The following is an 18,334-nucleotide window of genomic DNA, read 5'->3' on the forward strand; positions in this document are numbered from 1 at the left end:
AGTTTGGAGATAGAATGCCCTGGAGGTTCAATCCCCCCCAATATATATATATATATGAAAGAAAAAAAGAAAAAGAGAGTGATTACAGAAAAGCACATGATAATTTGAGTATGCTAACACAAGTGTTATCAAGTTTGTAGTAGAGCTAATCTTAGAACTAAAGTGTGTAAATAGAAGATAAATATAAGTATGGCCCCTATAACCAGCAAACAGGCTATTTCAATCTCCTTTATTTTATTCTTAAGCAGTTGAAAACACAATCTCATGTAATTGACATTTTTAAAAATTGGTCTCATTTAGTTGTCAATGTGGGTCTCTAAATCCCCTTTACTTTGAGTGATGAACATGTTTACCCTGATTAGAGTGTTAGCTCTTAGTTGCAGCCCCTGGTTTCCTACCTTTGTTTCTGAAGCAATCAGCATCTGGCCTGTGTCAATCAGTGGTGACAATATGAATCATGTAGCTGGTGTCTCAGCCCCACCGTGTGGTGGAGCTTGGAATTGTTTGCTTCCCTTTAGGGGCCAGATCTGCTGATTAAAAACAAGAATAAGGAATATAATGAGGGTAAATCAGAATAAAAAGTGGAATTTAACTGCCTTCCTATAACTACTTTATTAAAAATAAAGATTAAATTGAAATTTTACAATACAGTCTCTGGACGTGTATGCTCCGTTTTGGAGACCACTAATCTAGAGAAATTCTCACACGTGCCCTATAAAATCCACATATCAACACTTGTATAACTGTTCATTTAGGAAACTATTTTTTGAAGTACTGGAGATTGAACCCAGTGGCATTCTACCTTTGAGCTACGTCCCCACCACCTCGCCTGGCTGAGGTAGCGATCCCCCCCCCCCCACCAGTACTGAGAATGGAACCCAGGGGCGTTCTACCTTCAAGCTACATCCCCAGCCCTATTTTTTATTCTTTTTTTGAAACAGGGCCTCACTGAGTTGCAAAGGGCCTCCTTAAGTAGCTGAGGATGTCCTTGAACCACGATCCTGCTGACTCAGCATCCCAAATGCTGGGATTACGAGCATGTGCCACCATGTCTGGCTAGGTAACGCTTTTTAATATTGAAAATGGAACCCAGGGGCATTCTACCTCCAAGCTACGTCCCCAGCCCTATTTTTTTTATTCTTTTTTTTTTTGTGTGTGTGTGTGTGGGTCTGGGGATGGAATCCAGGGGCATTCTACCTCAGAGCTACACCCCCTGCCCTGTTTTTTATTCTTTATTTTGAAACAGGGTCTTGCTGAGTTGCACAGAGCCTCACTAAAGAGCTGAGGCTGTCCACAAACCGCGATCCTCCGGTCTCAGCCTCCTGAATGCTGGGATTACAAGCGTGTGCCACCACACCCGGCTCCTATTTTTTATTTTTTATTTTCAAACAGGGTCTCACTGAGTTGCAAATGTCCTCACTAAGTAGCTGAGGCTGTTCTCGAACTGCGATCCTCCTGTCTCAGCCTCCCAAATGCTGGGATTACAAACTTGCACCACCACACCCACCCTTGCTTATGTTTATTTTGTTGTTTGTTTGTTTGTTTGTTGTTTTGGTGGTACTGGGGGTGGAAAACAGGAGCGTTTCTACTTCTGGGCTATACTCCCAGACCTATTTTATATTTTATTTGAAAACAGGGTCTCACTAAGTTGCTGAGAGCCTCACTAAGTAGCTGAGGCTGGCTTTGAACCTGCCTGCGCCACCACACCCAGCTTGCTTATGTTTTTAAATGGTTTCAGATTATTATGAATTATGCTACAACTTAAGATTTTTCTAACCTATATTTCTGGGACTTATCCATTAAAAAAAGGTAAGCTCTAGTTTAGGTTTTTTTTTTTTTGTGGTACTGGGGTTCCTAGAAGCCCTTCTATCTCCGGGCTACACTCCCAGACCTATTTTTTTTTTTTTTGGTGGTACTGGGGATGGAATCCAGAGGCTTTCTACCTCTGGGGCATCCTCCCAGACCTATTTTTTATATATATATTTTTGGAAACAGGGTCTCACTAAGTTGCTGAGAGCCTCACTAAGTAGCTGAGGCTAGCTTCGAACCTGTGCGATCCTCCTGTCTCAGCCTCCCAAGTGCGGGGATTGCAAGTGTGCGCCACCACGCCCAGCTCCCAGACCTATTTTTATATTATTATTTGGAAACAGGGTTGGCTTCGAACCTGCATGATCCTCCTGTCTCTGCCTCCCAAGCAAGGGGATTACAAGTATGCACCATCACGCCCAGCTAGTTATTTTTACCTATTGTAATGTATACCATTGATTATATATATATATATATATATATATATATATATATATATATATATTTGAACGAATATTACAAATGAACCATTTGCTGTTAGCAGTCATTTAAATTGCTTCTGATTTTTCACTATTAAAAAGTTACCTCAGCCAGACATGGTGGCACATGCTCGTAATCCCAGCATTTGGGATGCTGAGTCAGGAGGATCGTGGTTCAAGGACATCCTCAGCTACTTAAGGAGGCCCTTTGCAACTCATTGAGGCCCTGTTTCAAAAAAGAATAAAAAATAGGGCTGGGGATGTAGCTTGAAGGTAGAACGCCCTTGGGTGTGCTACCATGCCCGGTGAAGAATCATGATAGGTTTATCTTTAGAATGACACTGAACCAGGAGCTCAAATCATCATAAAGCAAACAAGGGGGAGTGATGAGTGTTTGCTTGTACAATATTCACTATCGTACAAGGTTGCCAATGACAAAGTACAGCAGGACCTTGACTGAACACAGTGTGACCTGAATAGTGGAAGCCGGAGGTGGTGATGATGTGTCAAAATGGCTTGAAAAAGAAAAGGAGCTAACGTGCAAAGACATTTTCCCATTTAATGGGAAACAGCTATGTGTTTAGCAACTTCTGTATTCGAACCGCGGCTGTCTGCTCTCAGCCTCCCTCCCAAATGCTGGGATTACAAGTGTGTGCCACTATGCCCGGCTTGTGGAACCTTTGAAAAAATATAACATCTAATTAAGTCAAACATGTATTTTCCATTGAAAACCAAAGTCAAACCAAGACTGCTGTTTTCTTCTGGCTGTATTTGGTTAAAGAAAAGAGAAAATGTAAACAAAACACTAGATTTAAAATGGTAAAACACAACTTCCCGTCTATATATATATGGGTTTTTTTTTTTTTCGTTACTGGGGATGGAACCCAGGGGCATTTTACCTCAAGCTACACACCTAACACTTTTTATTCTTTATTTTGAAACAGGGTAAGCAGTCGAGGCTGTCTGAGAACCGCGATCTTCCTGTCTCAGCTTTCCAAATGCTGGAATTACAAGCGTGCACCACCAGGCCCAACTTTCTATCTATCTATCTATCTATCTATCTATCTATATTTTGGTGGTACTGGGGTTCCTGGAAACCCTTCTACGTCCGGGCTACACTCCCGGATCTATTTTTTATATTATTTTTATTTGGAAACAGGGTCTCTTAAACCAGCGAGGCTGATTTCGAACCTGCGCGATCATCCTGTCTCGCCTCCCAAGCGCGGGGATTACAGGCGTGTGCCACCACGCCCGGACCATCCATCATCCATCTATCTATCTATCTATCTATCTATCTATCTATCTATCTATCTATCTAGGTGGTACTGGGCTTCCTGGAAGCCCTTCTACCTCCGGGCTACACTCCCAGACCTATTTTTTAACTTTATGTGGAAACAGGGTCTCTTAAGCCAGCGAGGCTGGCTCCGAACCAGCGCTATCATCCTGTCTCGCCTCCCAAGCGCGGGGATTACAGGCGTGTGCCACCACGCCCGGCTATATTTTTTAATTACAGGAACAATTTAAAGATTTTTGTGCAACACTGATTTAAACATTTTTGTGCAACACAGAAAGTGTTCTTTTCTAGTTACTAGTGGTAATAAAGACAGAAGAGACGAGAGTATCCAGGCAAAGACTTCTTCAGGCAAAAGACCTTTTCACATCTTGCAGTAACATCTTGACTAGCTAGGGATATCGGACAATCAATTGGCGGGAAAAGGATAAATAGGGACCAAATTCGCACAATCTGTTTCTGTTTAGTTTGTAAACGCCGATCGAGAGTGTCAGCTGTCGTGCCTTGTGGGACTTGAAGTCCAGAAGGGGACTGTGGAACCGCGGAAGCCGGCCGCCCCCGCAGGTCTGAGCGCCGAGGACTACACTTCCCGAAGCACCCCGGAAGGCCGCGCCGTGATCGCGAGCAGCCAATCGCGGCTCCGCACGCAGGTCCCGCCCCCGCCGGGAGGCCGGCCCGGCCAATGGTAGAGCCGCCAGCGCCGGGCCTGCGGGTGAGGCGGCGAGGCCGCGGCCGGGGGCGGGGAGGAGCCGCGGGGGTTCCGAGCGGGCAGCGCGGCCGCGGGCTGGGTCGGGGCGTTCGGCGCGCCCGTCCGGGAAGCGGCGGTGGCCGGGCTGGGCGCCGGGAGTGGGAAGCGACGGCGCGGCTGGAAGATGCCGGTCCATTCCCGAGGGGACAAGAAGGAGACGAACCACCACGATGAGATGGAGGTGGACTACGCCGAGAACGAGGGGAGCAGCTCGGAGGACGAGGACACGGAGAGCTCGTCGGTGTCGGAGGATGGCGACAGCTCAGGTGCGCGGGCCGCGGCGGCGAGGGGCCGGTCAGGCCGCGGAGGCACGCCGGGCGGCCGCGTCCTGCGGGGCGCGGGGCGGGGACAGCGAGGGGCGGGGACAGGCCGCCGCTCGGGCCGGGCGCCGCGGGTCGGCTCCCCAAGCTGCCCGCGCCCCCGGGCGCCGGGTCGGGGGGCCTGGGACGGCCTTGCTCGCTCCAGACCACCGACCTCTGTCCTTATTTTCATTCCCCTTGCGGCCCCTCTCAGCAGGGGTGGGTGGCTGGGGCTGCGAGTTGTTTCTGTGCTTGGCCGCCTTGGGACTAAGAAACCTTTGCCTCCAAGTGAGCCTGCCATCGCACTTCAGTGAAGTCCTTCTGGGGGCTATTTTAGGAGCTGTCCGGGTGTATAGTATCTCCCCGAAGTTTCCAAGTCTGGGAGGAAGGGCCCAACATCAGGTGATTTTGGACCTTCAGGCTCATAAATTGGAAGATTTGAGCAGTGTTAAAATTCTCTAAATCTGTCTATCTTTTCTAACCTTCGAGCTGTTTCAGATTTTGGGGGTGGGTGGATGGGTAGGGCAGATGAACACCACACATAGATTTTGCAAACCTTTAGAAGTGGCTGTCCAAAAAGAAATGTAATTTGTAATTACCTGGATTCTTGTCCGTCTGTCCATAGGATGAGGATGATTCTGACTTCTTTGTCTTGATCTGATTTGGGTCCATAAAGGAAGCCTCGAGGACGGGCTGATGACAGTCTGTTATCGTCCCATGCCTTCTTTTCAGGTTTTGCATTCAGAGCAACTCCATGGAAGGATGTAATTTCAATCAATAAACCAGCCATCCCAAAATAAATATTTATGAGTGACTTCTTTGTGCAACAGAGGGCACTACCCACTATGAGCTATAAGTAAATAGTTATGATCTGGTCTCAGTTAAAGAGCTGTCATAAGTCATCACCTGATGAAGGTGCCAAATGAATGTTCAATATAAACAATGCTGTAGGAATTCAGAAGCAGAGGAAATATTTCCAGAATTGGGTGGTCAGCAAAAGCTAATTGATGAAAAAAAGGTGGGATTCCTTATTTTCGGGAAGATACCATAAAGTGGACAGTAGAGTGGGGTGGTCATATGTTCCTACAGGACACAGGATGTGGATGCAGAGGGCAGAGTTAAGGCTTATTCAAGAGTGAGAAAACCAGTTCCGTTGGGAGAAGCTAGGAAAGGAAAATGGAAGATATTGGCTTGAAAGTTTTCAAAGAAAGCACAAAAACAGGGTTGATGATGCAAGTTTAAAAGTAAAGGTAGCTGGGCGTGGTGACGCACATTTGTAATCTCAGCATTTGGGAGGCTGAGACTGGAGGATCATGGTTCGTGGACAGCCTTAGCTACTTAGTGAAGTCATTTGCAACTCGGACCCTGTTTCAAAATAATGAATTTAAAAATAAAAATAAGAAGATGCTGGATGTCGTGGCGCATGCTTGTAATCCCAGCATTCAGGAGGCTGAGATGGAGACTGGAGGATTGCATTTCGAGGACAGCCTCAGCTACTTAGCAAGGCCCTTTGCAACTCAGTGAGACCCTATTTCAAAAAGAAGACTAAAAAAAAATGGGGCTGGGGTTGTAGCTCAGAGAGGTACAATGTCCCTGGTTCCATCTCCAGTACCGAAAGAAAAAAAAAAAAAAAAAAAAAAAAAAAAAAAAACTTGGGCTGGGAATGTAGCTCAAAGGTACAGTACCCTTGGGTTCCATCCCCAGTACTGCAAAGAAAGAAAAAAGAAAAAAAAAAAGTAAAGGTAAGAGAAAAACCCAGATTCAAGGAGGATGGAGATAGCATCAATAAGAAAAGGAAAACATTTGAAGATGGAAGAGTATTTTAGGCATGTTGCTTTGGAGATGATGATGGCATATTTAATTAAGAATGCACAAGCTAGGCGTGGTGGTGCACACTTGTAATCCCAGCATTTGGGAGGCTGAGACAGGTGGTTTGCGGACAGCCTCAGCTACTGAGTGAGGCCCTTTGCAACTCAGTGAGACCCTGTTTCAAAATAAAGAATAAAAAATAAAGCTGGGGTTATAGCTTGAAGGTAGAATGCCCTTGGGTTCCACCCCAGTACCAATAAACAAACAAACAAAAAATAAAAAGAATGCCCAAACTGACAGATGGAAATAAGGCATTGGAACTGGCCTGAGATGGAAAGATAATTCTGAGTTATCTGCCTAGCCATGGAAATAGGTGAGATTTCAAAAGTGGAGAATGTAGAGAAAGACCACTGGGACTGTGTGTGAACATTTCCTAGCTCTGGAAAGCATTTTTATTTTCAAGCATTCTTTGATATTTTTAATTTGTATTTCTGTGGTGCTGAGATCAAACCTAGGTCTTCACACATGCTAGGTGAGTGCTCTACCATTGAGGTACATCCTCAGCCCTATTCTTTTGATGGGGGCTAGGATCTCACAAAATCACATCTACTTGCTAAAATTCTTCCCCTTGAATTTTATGTTGTTTGTTGTTATTTTTAAATCCCCCTCCTAGAAAACAATGAAGAACCTAGTGAAAATCATAATAATTTGAACTGCAAGTCAAAAGTCTTAAGTGCAAAGAAATTAAATATGCTTTGCAGTTTTGCTTTTTTGTCAAATCATCTCTATTCTACCATATGTCTTGACTGTTACATTTCCAGTTTTATTCTTTTCAAATCTTAGTACTAAAGTTGCTAAGTTTACAGAGAAACCTCAACTATCTAGAGAACTTAAGAAGTCAGTCATCTTGAAGGACCAGGTTTTAAATTGTCAAGGACTAAGCTGTTAAGAGCCAGATATAAGTGTTTTGGTACTGGGGATTGAATGCAGGGGTATTCTACCTCCAAACTACACCCCCAGCCCTATTTTATTATTTTTTTGGAAACAGGGCCTCATTAAGTTGCTGAGACTGGCTGCAAACCTACCATCCTCCTGTCTCAGCCTCCCAAGTACTAGGAGTCCATGTGTGTGCCATCACACCTGGATAAGAGCCAGGGATATCGTAAGTCTGTTTTAGAAAAGCAAAAAGAACCATATACTTCCTTGCTGTATGGAATAACTGGACATAATTTAACTCTTTCTCATAGTTTGACCTTTATTTGACAAAGATCAAGATGCAGATCAGTTTGTGTTTTATTTAATGTGCTGCATGTATGTGATGTAAAAATAGAAGCTGCGAAGTAAAGGACAGGCTGGGCAATTGGCAGTTGTTTTCCTAAGAAGTTCGCTTGCTTTTCTCCCCCTTTGCCTCTTTCTCACTGACCGACAGTTATCTAGGGACAGGGAACAGTGGAAGCATAAGTGGAAGAGCAAGATACCCGGTTGTAAACATAATTAGATTAGTTTTCTTTTTTATGTGACTTGTAAATAAGCCATGTGAGCAGTTCTGAAGGAAGATATACAAAAGTGCTTTTGGGCAATATTAACCTTTTAAAGACACAATCACTTTTGGTACTAAGTTCTGGTGAGTTGGTCGAAAATAAACTAAAAGGGTTTAATTACTTCATAGCATAGATTATGGTCAGTCCCTTGAAATGATTTAAAAATGAATAAATGTAAAGTGTAGAGACCATTGTAGTTTTAACTTTAATATGCAATATGTATTTGTTTGCTTGTTTATTTAATTTATTTGTGGTACTGGGGCTGGAACCCAGGGGCATTCTACCTCTGAGCCACACCCCCTGCCCTATATTTTTTCTTTCTATTCTTTATTTTGAAACAGGGTTTCACTGAGTTGCAGAGGGCCTCACTAAGTAGCTGAGGCTGTCCGAGAACCGTGATCCTCCTGTCTCAGCCTCTCGAATGCTGGGACCACAAGGGTGTGCCACCACGCCCAGCTCTCATATGCAATTTAGATTAATTCTGTAATGGAAATTATTTTGGATAAATAGTTTTCTTCTGTCTGTCTGTCTGTCTTTTTTTTTTTTGATACTATACCCTAGCCCTTTTTATTTTCATTTTAAAACAGGATCTCTCCAAGTTTCTGAGGGTATTACTAAGTTGGTGAGGTTGGCCTTGAACCTGTGATCATCCTGTCTCTATGTACTGGGATTGCAGGTCTGTACCACTGTGCTCGGCCTTATCTTTTCTTAAGGCCTTTCACTCGAACTTCATATTATAGTATTTTTTTTCTTTCAATTAACTTCAAATATATTTGAAACATAAAAATTAATATTATCTTTGATATTTTCCTTTTTATGAACAGAAATGGATGATGAAGACTGTGAAAGAAGAAGAATGGAATGTTTAGATGAAATGTCTAATCTTGAAAAACAGTTCACGGATCTCAAAGATCAGTAAGTAGTGACTTCAGAAGGTGGTTGTCGCTCCAGTCTCAGTTGGGCCACCTGTCTATCAGCACAAGAGCAATGACATTGTCTCTGCTGTTTTCCCTTTTGTGTGTTATATGGGATTGGCTGATCTGAATGCCAACAACCTTACTAACTAAGCTGAGGGTTTTGAGGCAGGGTTTTGGGGGCTTGGGTGGCGTATAAGAATATTTGTGTGTGAATGTTGGTGATTAAAATGCTTTCCATGGGTTGTTGCATGCTTGGTTCTAATCTGCTTCATTTACTCCTGTGTTAAGTAATTCACTAAAGACAGGATTTTTAAAAAGTTGAGAATAAAATAGACTATTTCTCTGAGATTCTATGTCTCATAAAGTGATTTTATTTATAATTACATTGGATATCATTTATATGTTTCTCATGTATCATTTAGTTGACTTCTTGCAACAACTCTGTGGGAGGACAAAAGGTCTTATCTCTGTTTTACCCGTGAGAAAATTGATGGTCAGGGTAACAGATTCCCATAGTTTATCAGAAAGTGATAAATGAGGCCAGGCTTTTTGTTTCAGAGTGTTATTCTGTTCATTCCACCAAAGTACATTACTTTGGAGGAAATATGGCAGAGCGGAAAGGGGAAGGCTCTGAATCCAGGTCTGCTGATCAATTTAAAGGTGATAATCATAGAGTTCTTATTATTTACTGTGAGAATTGAGGGACAGTATGTTGGCCACTTGCCTGGCATGTGGTGGGTGCCTAATAATTTTTTTTAATCCTCTCTCTCTCTCTCTCTCTTTCTCTTTCTCCTGTACTAGAGATTGAACCAGGGACATTTTACCTATACCCCTCAGGCCTTTTTATATTATTTTATTTTTTTATTAAAACAAGGGCTTGTTTAGGTTGCTGAGAATGTTGCTAAGTTGCTGAGGCTGTCCTTAAACCTGTGATCCTCCTATCTCAGCTTCCCAAATACTGGGATTACAAGCAAGCATTGCCACCATGCCTAGCTTACTTCTTTTTTTTTTTTTTGCGGGTCTGGGGATGAAACCCAGGGACATTTGACCTCCGAGCTACACCCCCTGCTCTGTTTTTTATTCTTTCTTTTGAAACAGGGTCTCACTAAGTTACAAAGGGCCTTACTAAGTAGCTGAGGCTGTCCGCAAAACCATGATCCTCCGGTCTGTTTCCAAAATGCTGGGATTACAAGCGTACACCACCACGACCAGCTTAATCCTATCTTTCTCTTTTTTTTCTTTCTTTTTTTTTTTTTTTTGGGTGGTACTGAGATGGAACTCAGGGGCCTTTTACCTCCAGGCTACACTCCTAGACCTATTTTATATTTTATCTGGAAGCAGGGTCTCTTAAGCCAGCTAAGGCTGGCTTCGAACCTGCATGAGCCTCCTGTCTCAGCCTCCCAAGCACGGGGATTACAAGCATGTGCCACCACGCCCGGCTTAATCCTATCTTTCTAATGACAGAACTCTGTTGTGAGATTGGCAATACAGAATGGGCTCCACTGATTTGAGAAAACATAGAATAGGTGCAGATGCAAGTTAAAGCCACCTGCAACCTCTTAAAGGAGGAGTTTCACTTTGGAAATTGCTTGTGTGGACATAAGGTATAGCTATATATTTGGAATTGTATGCACAAAAGAGAGAAATATACTTTCAGAAAAGCTGGCTTTTCAGCTTATAAATTCTTCAAAATGTGCTGCTTGTTCTTTACTTTGCTAGAGAGCCCAATATAAGAGATGAAAACCCATTTCATATATCTGAAATCAACAGACTAAAATGGGACATATTTGTTAACTATATTAATGCTACTGTTTATGCAGTGCCTCTCTTTCATTGGTATGCGAGCTGAAAATATTTGTTCTTAGCTAGGCGTGGTGGCATGCACTTGTAATCCCAGGATTTGGGAGGCTGAGGTAGGAGGATTGCGGTCCATGGACAGCCTCAGATTCTTAGTGAGGCCCTTTGCAACTCAGTGAGACCGTGTTTCAAAAAATAAAGAATAAAAAATAGGGCTGGGGGTATAGCTTGGAGGTAATGACCCTGGGTTTCATCCCCAGTACTGCCAAAAAAATAAATAAAACTGTTCTTTGTTAGTTCAATAGATTAAGCAATACAAAATAACCCAAAATATAAAGTTTTGGCTTTGAAAAAATATAATTTTCTAAAAATTTCTATTATTAGTTTTAATTTAAAGTTACTTGGGATTCCTAAATAATCCATTATTTGGCCAATATGGAGAGTTCATGTAGGAATCATCCTAGAAAAGAGGAATCAAATTTATGTTTTTTCTTTTTAAGCACTAGTCCATGATTGAATAATTCTCATACAATTAAAGTTTGCCTAGTGAAGCCAGACATGGTGGTGCAGGCCTGAAATCCCAATACTTGGAAAGCGGAAACAGGAGATTTTCAGGTTCAAGGTCAGCCCCAACAACTTATTGAGATTCTCAGCAACTTAGCAAGACCCTGTTTCAAAAATAAAAAGGGAGCATCTGGGCAAGGTGGTGCACACTTGTAATCCCAGTACTTGGGAGGCTGAGACAGGAGGATCCAGGTTTGGGGCCAGCCTCAGCTACTTAGTGAGGCCCTCTGTAACTTAGTGAGACCCTGTTTCAAAATAAAAAGAATAAAAATACGGCAGGGGATGTAGCTCAGAGGTAGAATGCCCCTGGGTTCAATCCTTAGTACCACCAAAAAAAAAAAAAAAAAAAAAAAAGTAAAAAGGGAGCTGAGTGTGGTGACTCACACTTGTAATCCCAGTACTTGGGTGACTGAGACAGGAGGATCTCAGGTTCATAGCCAGCTTCAACAACTTCATGAGCTCCTTAGCAACTTAGCAAGACCCTGTTTCAAAAATAAATAGGGAACTGGGTGTGGTGGTGCACGCTTGTAATCCCCACACTTGGGAGGCTGAGACAGGAGGATCACACAGGTTCGAACCTAAGTAGCCTCAGCTACTTAGGTTCTCAGCAACTAAGTGAGACCCTGTTTCCAAATAAAATATAAAATAAGTCTGGGAGTATAGCTCGGAGGTCTGGGTTCCACCCCCAGTACCACAAATCAAAACAAAAAAATCAAAAATAAATAGGGAGCTGGGTGTGGTGGCTCACACTTGTAATCCCAGAATTTGGGAGGCTAATACAGGAGGATTGCAGATTCACAGACAGCCTCAGCTACTTTGGCCTTCTACAACTTAGTGAGACTCTGTTTCAAAATAAAAGAAAAATGGGGGTACAGATTGGAGGAAGAATGTCCCTGAGTTCAATTCCCAGTACTGCACAATAATTAATTAATTAATTAATTAAAAAGGGCTGGGGTGTAGCTTAGAGGTAGAATGCCCCTCAGTTCAATATCTAGTACCTAAAAAGATACCTATTGGGCTTTAAAAGTATATTTTATGGTTATCCAAGAAGTGAGAATTACTTAAGTTGTAGTACAATGTATTTCATAGGAGAACTTTGCAAGTAGTTGTTAGGCTTAATCTCCTTCCTCTTGGGGCAGTGCTCGCCTAGATCTTTGCTTTCTCGTGGCTCACCATGATCACCTTCCCAGCTTCATTTATCTATGAGAATACTAAAGTAGTCCACAGCCAGCATTTAATAAAGTTCTTTCTCAAGGAATTGGTTTTCAAAAATATGTTTTAGAAATCATTGACTTTTTTTTAATGTGGTACTGGGGTGGAACCCAGGGGCTTTCTACCTCCGGGCTATACTACCAGACCTATTTCATGCTTTATTTGGGAACAGGGTTTCACTAAGTTGCTGAGAGCCTCACTCAGTAGCTGAGGCTGGCTTCAAACCTGCTCAGTCCTGTCTCAGCCTCCCAAGCGCGGGGATTACAAGTGTGCGCCACCACGCCCAGCTAGAAATTAACTATTTGCCCCAGGTTTATAATCATTTTTTCTTCTTGTTCACATTGCCACCCCCCCCCCCACTGAATAACTCTTTAAACTGTCTCAGATCCTCCTTTGTGTGTATGTGTATGTGTGTGTATGTGGTACTGGGGAATGAACACAGGGGCATTCTACCTCTGAGCTACACCCCCAGCCCTATTTTTATTTATTTCTTTATTTTGTAGTATTGAGGATGGAACCTAGGAGCATTCTACTTCTAAGCTACACTCCTAGCCCTATTTTTTTTCATTTATTTTGAAACGGTCTTGCTAGGTTGATGAGAGTCTTACTACTTGTTGAGCCTATCTTTGAACCTGCAGTTGCCTGCCTCAGCCTCCCAAGTACTGGGATTATAATAGGCATGCACCACCATGCCCAGCTCTGAAAGCTTCTTTAGATGAGGTTGGGAATATAATAATATAATATAATATATAATATAATAATATAAATCTCCAATAATAATAAAAGCAACATACTGCTTCTCCTATTGTAGCACCATAGAGTATAATAGCATCCCCTTCATAATGCAGAAAACCCACTACTTGGAGTTTCTATAGTGGTGGAAGGTGAGTTCTTCCACTTCCTTCAAAAGATAGAGGGTTTTATGCCATTCAGATTTCCATTCAGTTTAATATTCAATATCCAACATCCATTAATTGAGCATCACTCTGTTAATAATATTGTAGTTGCTGCTGAAGGACTGGTGATTCTTGCCTTTGGTGAATTTATATTTGAATCCCAATGTATTAGAAGTTATACCGCTTTTGAGGAATCTATGCTTTTAAAAGGTTAGTTAATATAATGACATTAATATTTATTCATATATTCTCATCATTCAAGATGCTGGTTCACAAATCTTGGATACCCAAACAATATTTTGTATATATTTGATGTTTTACCTTTGTATCATAGTTTTAGTGTTTTTCTATAGTTTTTTAAATTTCAAAAATAATAAGTATCAAGGCCAGGCATGTTACTTGAGAGGCTGAGACAGGAGGATCGCAGGTTTGCAGACAGCCTCAGCTACTTAGGCCCTCCACAACTTAGTGAGACTCTGTTTCAAAATACAGGTTAAAAGCCGGGCGTGGTGGTGCACGCTTGTAATCCCTGCACTTGGGAGGCTGAGATAGGAGGATTGCGCAGGTTTGGAGCCAGCCTCAGTTACTTAGTGAGGCTTTCAGCAACTTAGCGAGATCCTGTTTCCAAATAAAAAATATAAAAAAGGTCTGGGAGTATAGCCCAGAGATAGAAAGCCTCTGGGTTCCACCCCCAGTACCACCAAACAAAACAAAACAAAACAAAACAAAAACAAAGGTTAAAAAATTGGGTGTAGCTCAGAGGTAGAATGCCCCTGGGTTCAATCCTCAGTACCACACACACAAAAAAAGTATCATGTACTTCTCTGACTTTATACATTTGCTTATCATTGTTATTTTTGAATTTTAGAGAAACTTAACTCAAACATGGTCATGTGTTGTTGCTAAAGAAAAAAACAAAATAGTTTATAGCATTACACTAAAACTTGCATTGCCCTTTAAGAATCATCATACAGATCTCCTTTGTTAATTGTAATGATCAACTATAGATAATTAACATTGATTGTTTTAATTGTATTGGTTTACATTTCAAGAAGAAAGAGTAGGATGTAATATGAAATCTAGGTTCCCTATGGTTTTCAGTAGTCAATTACTAGTTATACTAACACCTATAGGAGGATCACAGATTCAAGGCCAGTCTCAGCAACTTAGCAAGACCCTGTTTCAAACTCAAAAATAAAATAAGATTGGGATATAGCTTAGAGGCAGAATGCCCCTTGGTTCAATCACCAGTAACCACACATCCACGAAAAAAAGAATTTTTTTTTTTTATAATTATAGGATTATTGCTGAAAATAGTCACCTTACATACTCAGTCTTTGATAATCAAACTAAAGTATTGTGACAGCTGGCAAATGAAAGTATTTGCAAGTGGACTCATACAGGGTCCTCTGGCCCTATTTTTTTTTTTTTTTTTTGAGGTACTGAGGGTGGAACCTCTGAGCTAAACCCTGAGTCCTATTTTTTATTCTTTATTTTGAAACAGGGTCTCACTGAGTTGTAAAGGACCTCAGTAAGTAGTAGCAGAGGCGTTGGTGAACCATGATCCTCTTGTCTCAACCTCCCAAATGCTGAGATTACAAGTGTGCACCAGTACGCCTGGTGCTCTTGCCCCATTTTTTATTTCTTTGTCTGTTGAGTAGTTCATTTTGTTGGAGCTTCTTTATTTGTAATCAAGATGAACAGGGCATGTCACATCATAGGTTCTAAAGCCACTGGTTTTTCTTTATTACCCTACTTCTTCTTTGTTCTTTAAAAAAAAATAGGTAGGATGCATATCATACTGACTCCATTTCAAGTAGAGAGAAGCCAGAAATTTATTTATTTTGGCAACTAGTAATGTCTGTATCTAAACTGTTCAAAATGATTTTTTTGTTGTTTTAAAACTCCATGTTTAAATGATCTTTTCTCTTAGAATTGAATTATAGTTCTTCAGGTAAAAAAAAAAAAAAAAAAAAAATTGAAAGCCTAAGATGGTGGTGCATGCCTGCAATCTTAGTACTTGGGAGCCTCAGACAGAAGGGTCAAAGGTACAAGGCCAGCCTCAGCAACTTAGTGAGGCCCTTTGCAACTTAGGGAGACCCTGCTTCAAAATAAAACATAAAATAGGGGGTGGGGTGTAGCTTAGAGGCAAAATGTTTCTAGATTCAGTCATCAATAACATAAACACACACACATATATACACAAATTTTTTTGAAAGTGCCAAAGTAGTTATTTCAGTTTTCTTAGGTTTTGTTTTGTGTCATTGTTGAGTTTTTGAAATAGGGTCTCCTTGTGCTGCTAAGGTTGGTCTTGAATTCCTGGGCTCAAGCAATCCTCTAGCCTTGGTCTCCCATAACCTGTGTCTCCATAGACACATGCCACTGAGCTTGGCTTCCAATTGCATTTTTTTATATTATTAAATAGCCATTGAAGATTAAAATTGATAAATCATAGATATCTATTTTATCAGTATGTGCATGAAATCAAGTAGTATAGCTGAATTCTCCACTTGAGATCAAGGCAAGAATTCACTTTATAGTATATTAGAATATGAATTATATTAGGAAGAAATAATGTATGGGAATGGCAAATTGTTAGCCTTTGTTGGGATTTTTAAAGTAACACCTGAATTTTTGCTTTGTTAAGACTGTATAAAGAACGATTAAGTCAGGTGGATGCAAAACTACAAGAAGTCATAGCTGGAAAAGCACCGGAATATTTGGAACCACTGGCAACTTTACAAGAAAATATGCAAATTCGTACGAAGGTAGCAGGTAGGAAAGTGAAACACTTTTTCCATATAGTAGACTGTATACTCTTTGGCTTAAAAGCAGTTTGTCAGGTGTTTGTTGTTGGTGGGACCACAAGTAAATTTACATTTTTGATGGGATTACAAATACATGTATATGTTTATATTACATTACAAATATATTCCCAGTTTGCCTAGTGATTTATTAAGATCTGTTGTTTTTCTCTGCTGTTGTGGGGTATTTAAAAACAATGAAAACTCTCAAGTTGCTCACCACAGGTTGTTGAAAAGATACTTCTACATGTGAAACAATTAGAAACCATGATACTTTGATTAAAGACACTGTTACTATTACAGCTTAGTTCCCTGTGAAGTAAATTATAGTTTAACTGTACTCTTAGTATTTTTGGTATTTTTCTTCTGTAAGTGTGATATGGATTGATTAGGTGCACTCCCAGCCCTTTTTCTGTTTGTTGATTGGTACTAAGGATTAAACCCAGGGTATTCTATCTCTGAGCTAAACCTCCAGTCCTGTTTTATTTTTTATTTTTGAAACAGGGTCTGAGAAATTGCTGAGTGTTTTGCTAAATTGCTGAGACTGGCCTCAGGTCCTCCTGTCTCAGCCTCCCAAGAGCTGGGATTACAGGTATGCACTGTTGCACGCAGCTTTATTTTATTTTATTTTATTTTATTTTATTTTATTTTATTTTATTTTATTTTATTTTATTTTATTTTATTTTATTTTATTGTGGTACTGGGAATTGAACCCAGGGCCATTATACCTCCAAGCTCTATACCCCAGCCTTATTTTTTATTCTTTATTTGAAACAAGGTTTTACTATGTTGCAGAGGGCCTCACTAAGCAGCTGAGGTTGGCTGTGAACCTGCAATCCTCCTGTTTCATCCTCTAAATACAGGAATTACAAGTGTGGGCCACCATGCCGGGTTTATTTTTATTTTTAAAGAGATGGGAGGGTTGGGGATATAGTTCATTGGTAGAGTACTTGCATATCATGTGAGAGACCCTGGGTTCAATTCCCAGTATCACACACATGCACACAAAAACCTGATTGTTTTAGCTAGGCAAGGTAGTACACACCTTTAATTCCAGGCATACTTGGGAGACCCATAAGATCAAAGCCAACCTCAGCAACTTAGTGAGAATGCTTTAAAATAAAACAACCAAAAAGGGTTGGGGGTGTAGCTCAGGTAGAATGACCCTGGGTTCAATCCCTAGTACAAAAACAAAAACAAAAAGAAAAATAGAAAGAAAAAAAATATATAGAGAGATGGGGTCTTACTATGTTGCACAATTTGACTCCAAACTCCTGGGCTGAAGCAGTCTTCTTGCCTCAGCTTTTTGAGTAGTGCATTTTTTTTTTGTTTTTTTTTTATGAAAGCATTTACTTTTTATTGTTTATTTTTTCAGGTTTGTAAAAAAAATCTTTATTTTTAAAGTTAATATGTGCATTGTAGAAAAAAAATACAAAAAGTAAAGAACAAAGTCATCCAGTCACAAGCAGCTTATTTGGCCATGGTCTTCCAATTCCTGTGTACACATACACAGCATCTCATGCATGTGATGAAGATCATAGTATGTATCATGCTTTTCCATACATCAAGAATATTCACCAATTCAAAATATCAAAGCTCGAGTTCCTCCTATGACTGCCGGGGTCCAGCCCTAGCAAGAGTCGAGGTTCGTGTGTTGGTGAGAGGAGAGTTGAGGTCGAATGAGAGAAGACACTGACACAGGAGACCAGCTGCAAGCTTCTCCAGCTTCTCTCTTACTTCTCTCCTTTCAGGATTTGTTACAATCTTTATAGTCATGCAAACAGGAACTTCAAGGACAGAAAAAGTCTTTAACAGACTTCAGAGCAGGGTGCCAGACATTAAAGTAATCATAGAAAGTATGCTTTGTCTTATCACAAGGCCAGCTTGAACTTAAGCTTATATATTGGCCCAAACTAAGGTCAGTTTATACTTAATCTTTGGCCCAAACTTTATCCTTGGGAAAAACAAAATCTTTGCTGCCTGAGTCTCTCACAAGCCACTGCCCATTAATTTTAGTTATAATGCTTATACATAAAATTCCAATTATACGTATTGATCCAAATAATCCTAAAATAATTTTTTTGTGTGGGTCTGGGGGTGGAACCCAGGGCCATTCGACCTCCGAGCTACACCTCCTGCCCTATTTTTTATTCTTTATTTTGAAACCAGGT

The 18,334-nt window shown here is 40.9% G+C and overlaps 1 protein-coding gene across 1 annotated transcript in view; it reads left to right on the forward strand.

Moving 5' to 3' along the window:
- Positions 1-4,448: 4,448 nt before the first annotated feature.
- Positions 4,449-18,334, forward strand: part of BRMS1L (BRMS1 like transcriptional repressor) — a gene marked incomplete at both ends in the record, with an annotated part of 49,214 nt that continues 35,328 nt past the window's right edge. The window contains 3 exons of the mRNA XM_080708079.1: positions 4,449-4,590; positions 8,798-8,888; positions 16,007-16,134. Coding sequence (XP_080564205.1) covers positions 4,449-4,590; positions 8,798-8,888; positions 16,007-16,134 — 361 coding nt within the window. The remainder of the gene's footprint in view (positions 4,591-8,797; positions 8,889-16,006; positions 16,135-18,334) is intronic.

This window comes from Muscardinus avellanarius (assembly GCF_963383645.1).
Source record: "Muscardinus avellanarius genome assembly, chromosome: 12".
Lineage (NCBI taxonomy): Eukaryota > Metazoa > Chordata > Mammalia > Rodentia > Gliridae > Muscardinus > Muscardinus avellanarius.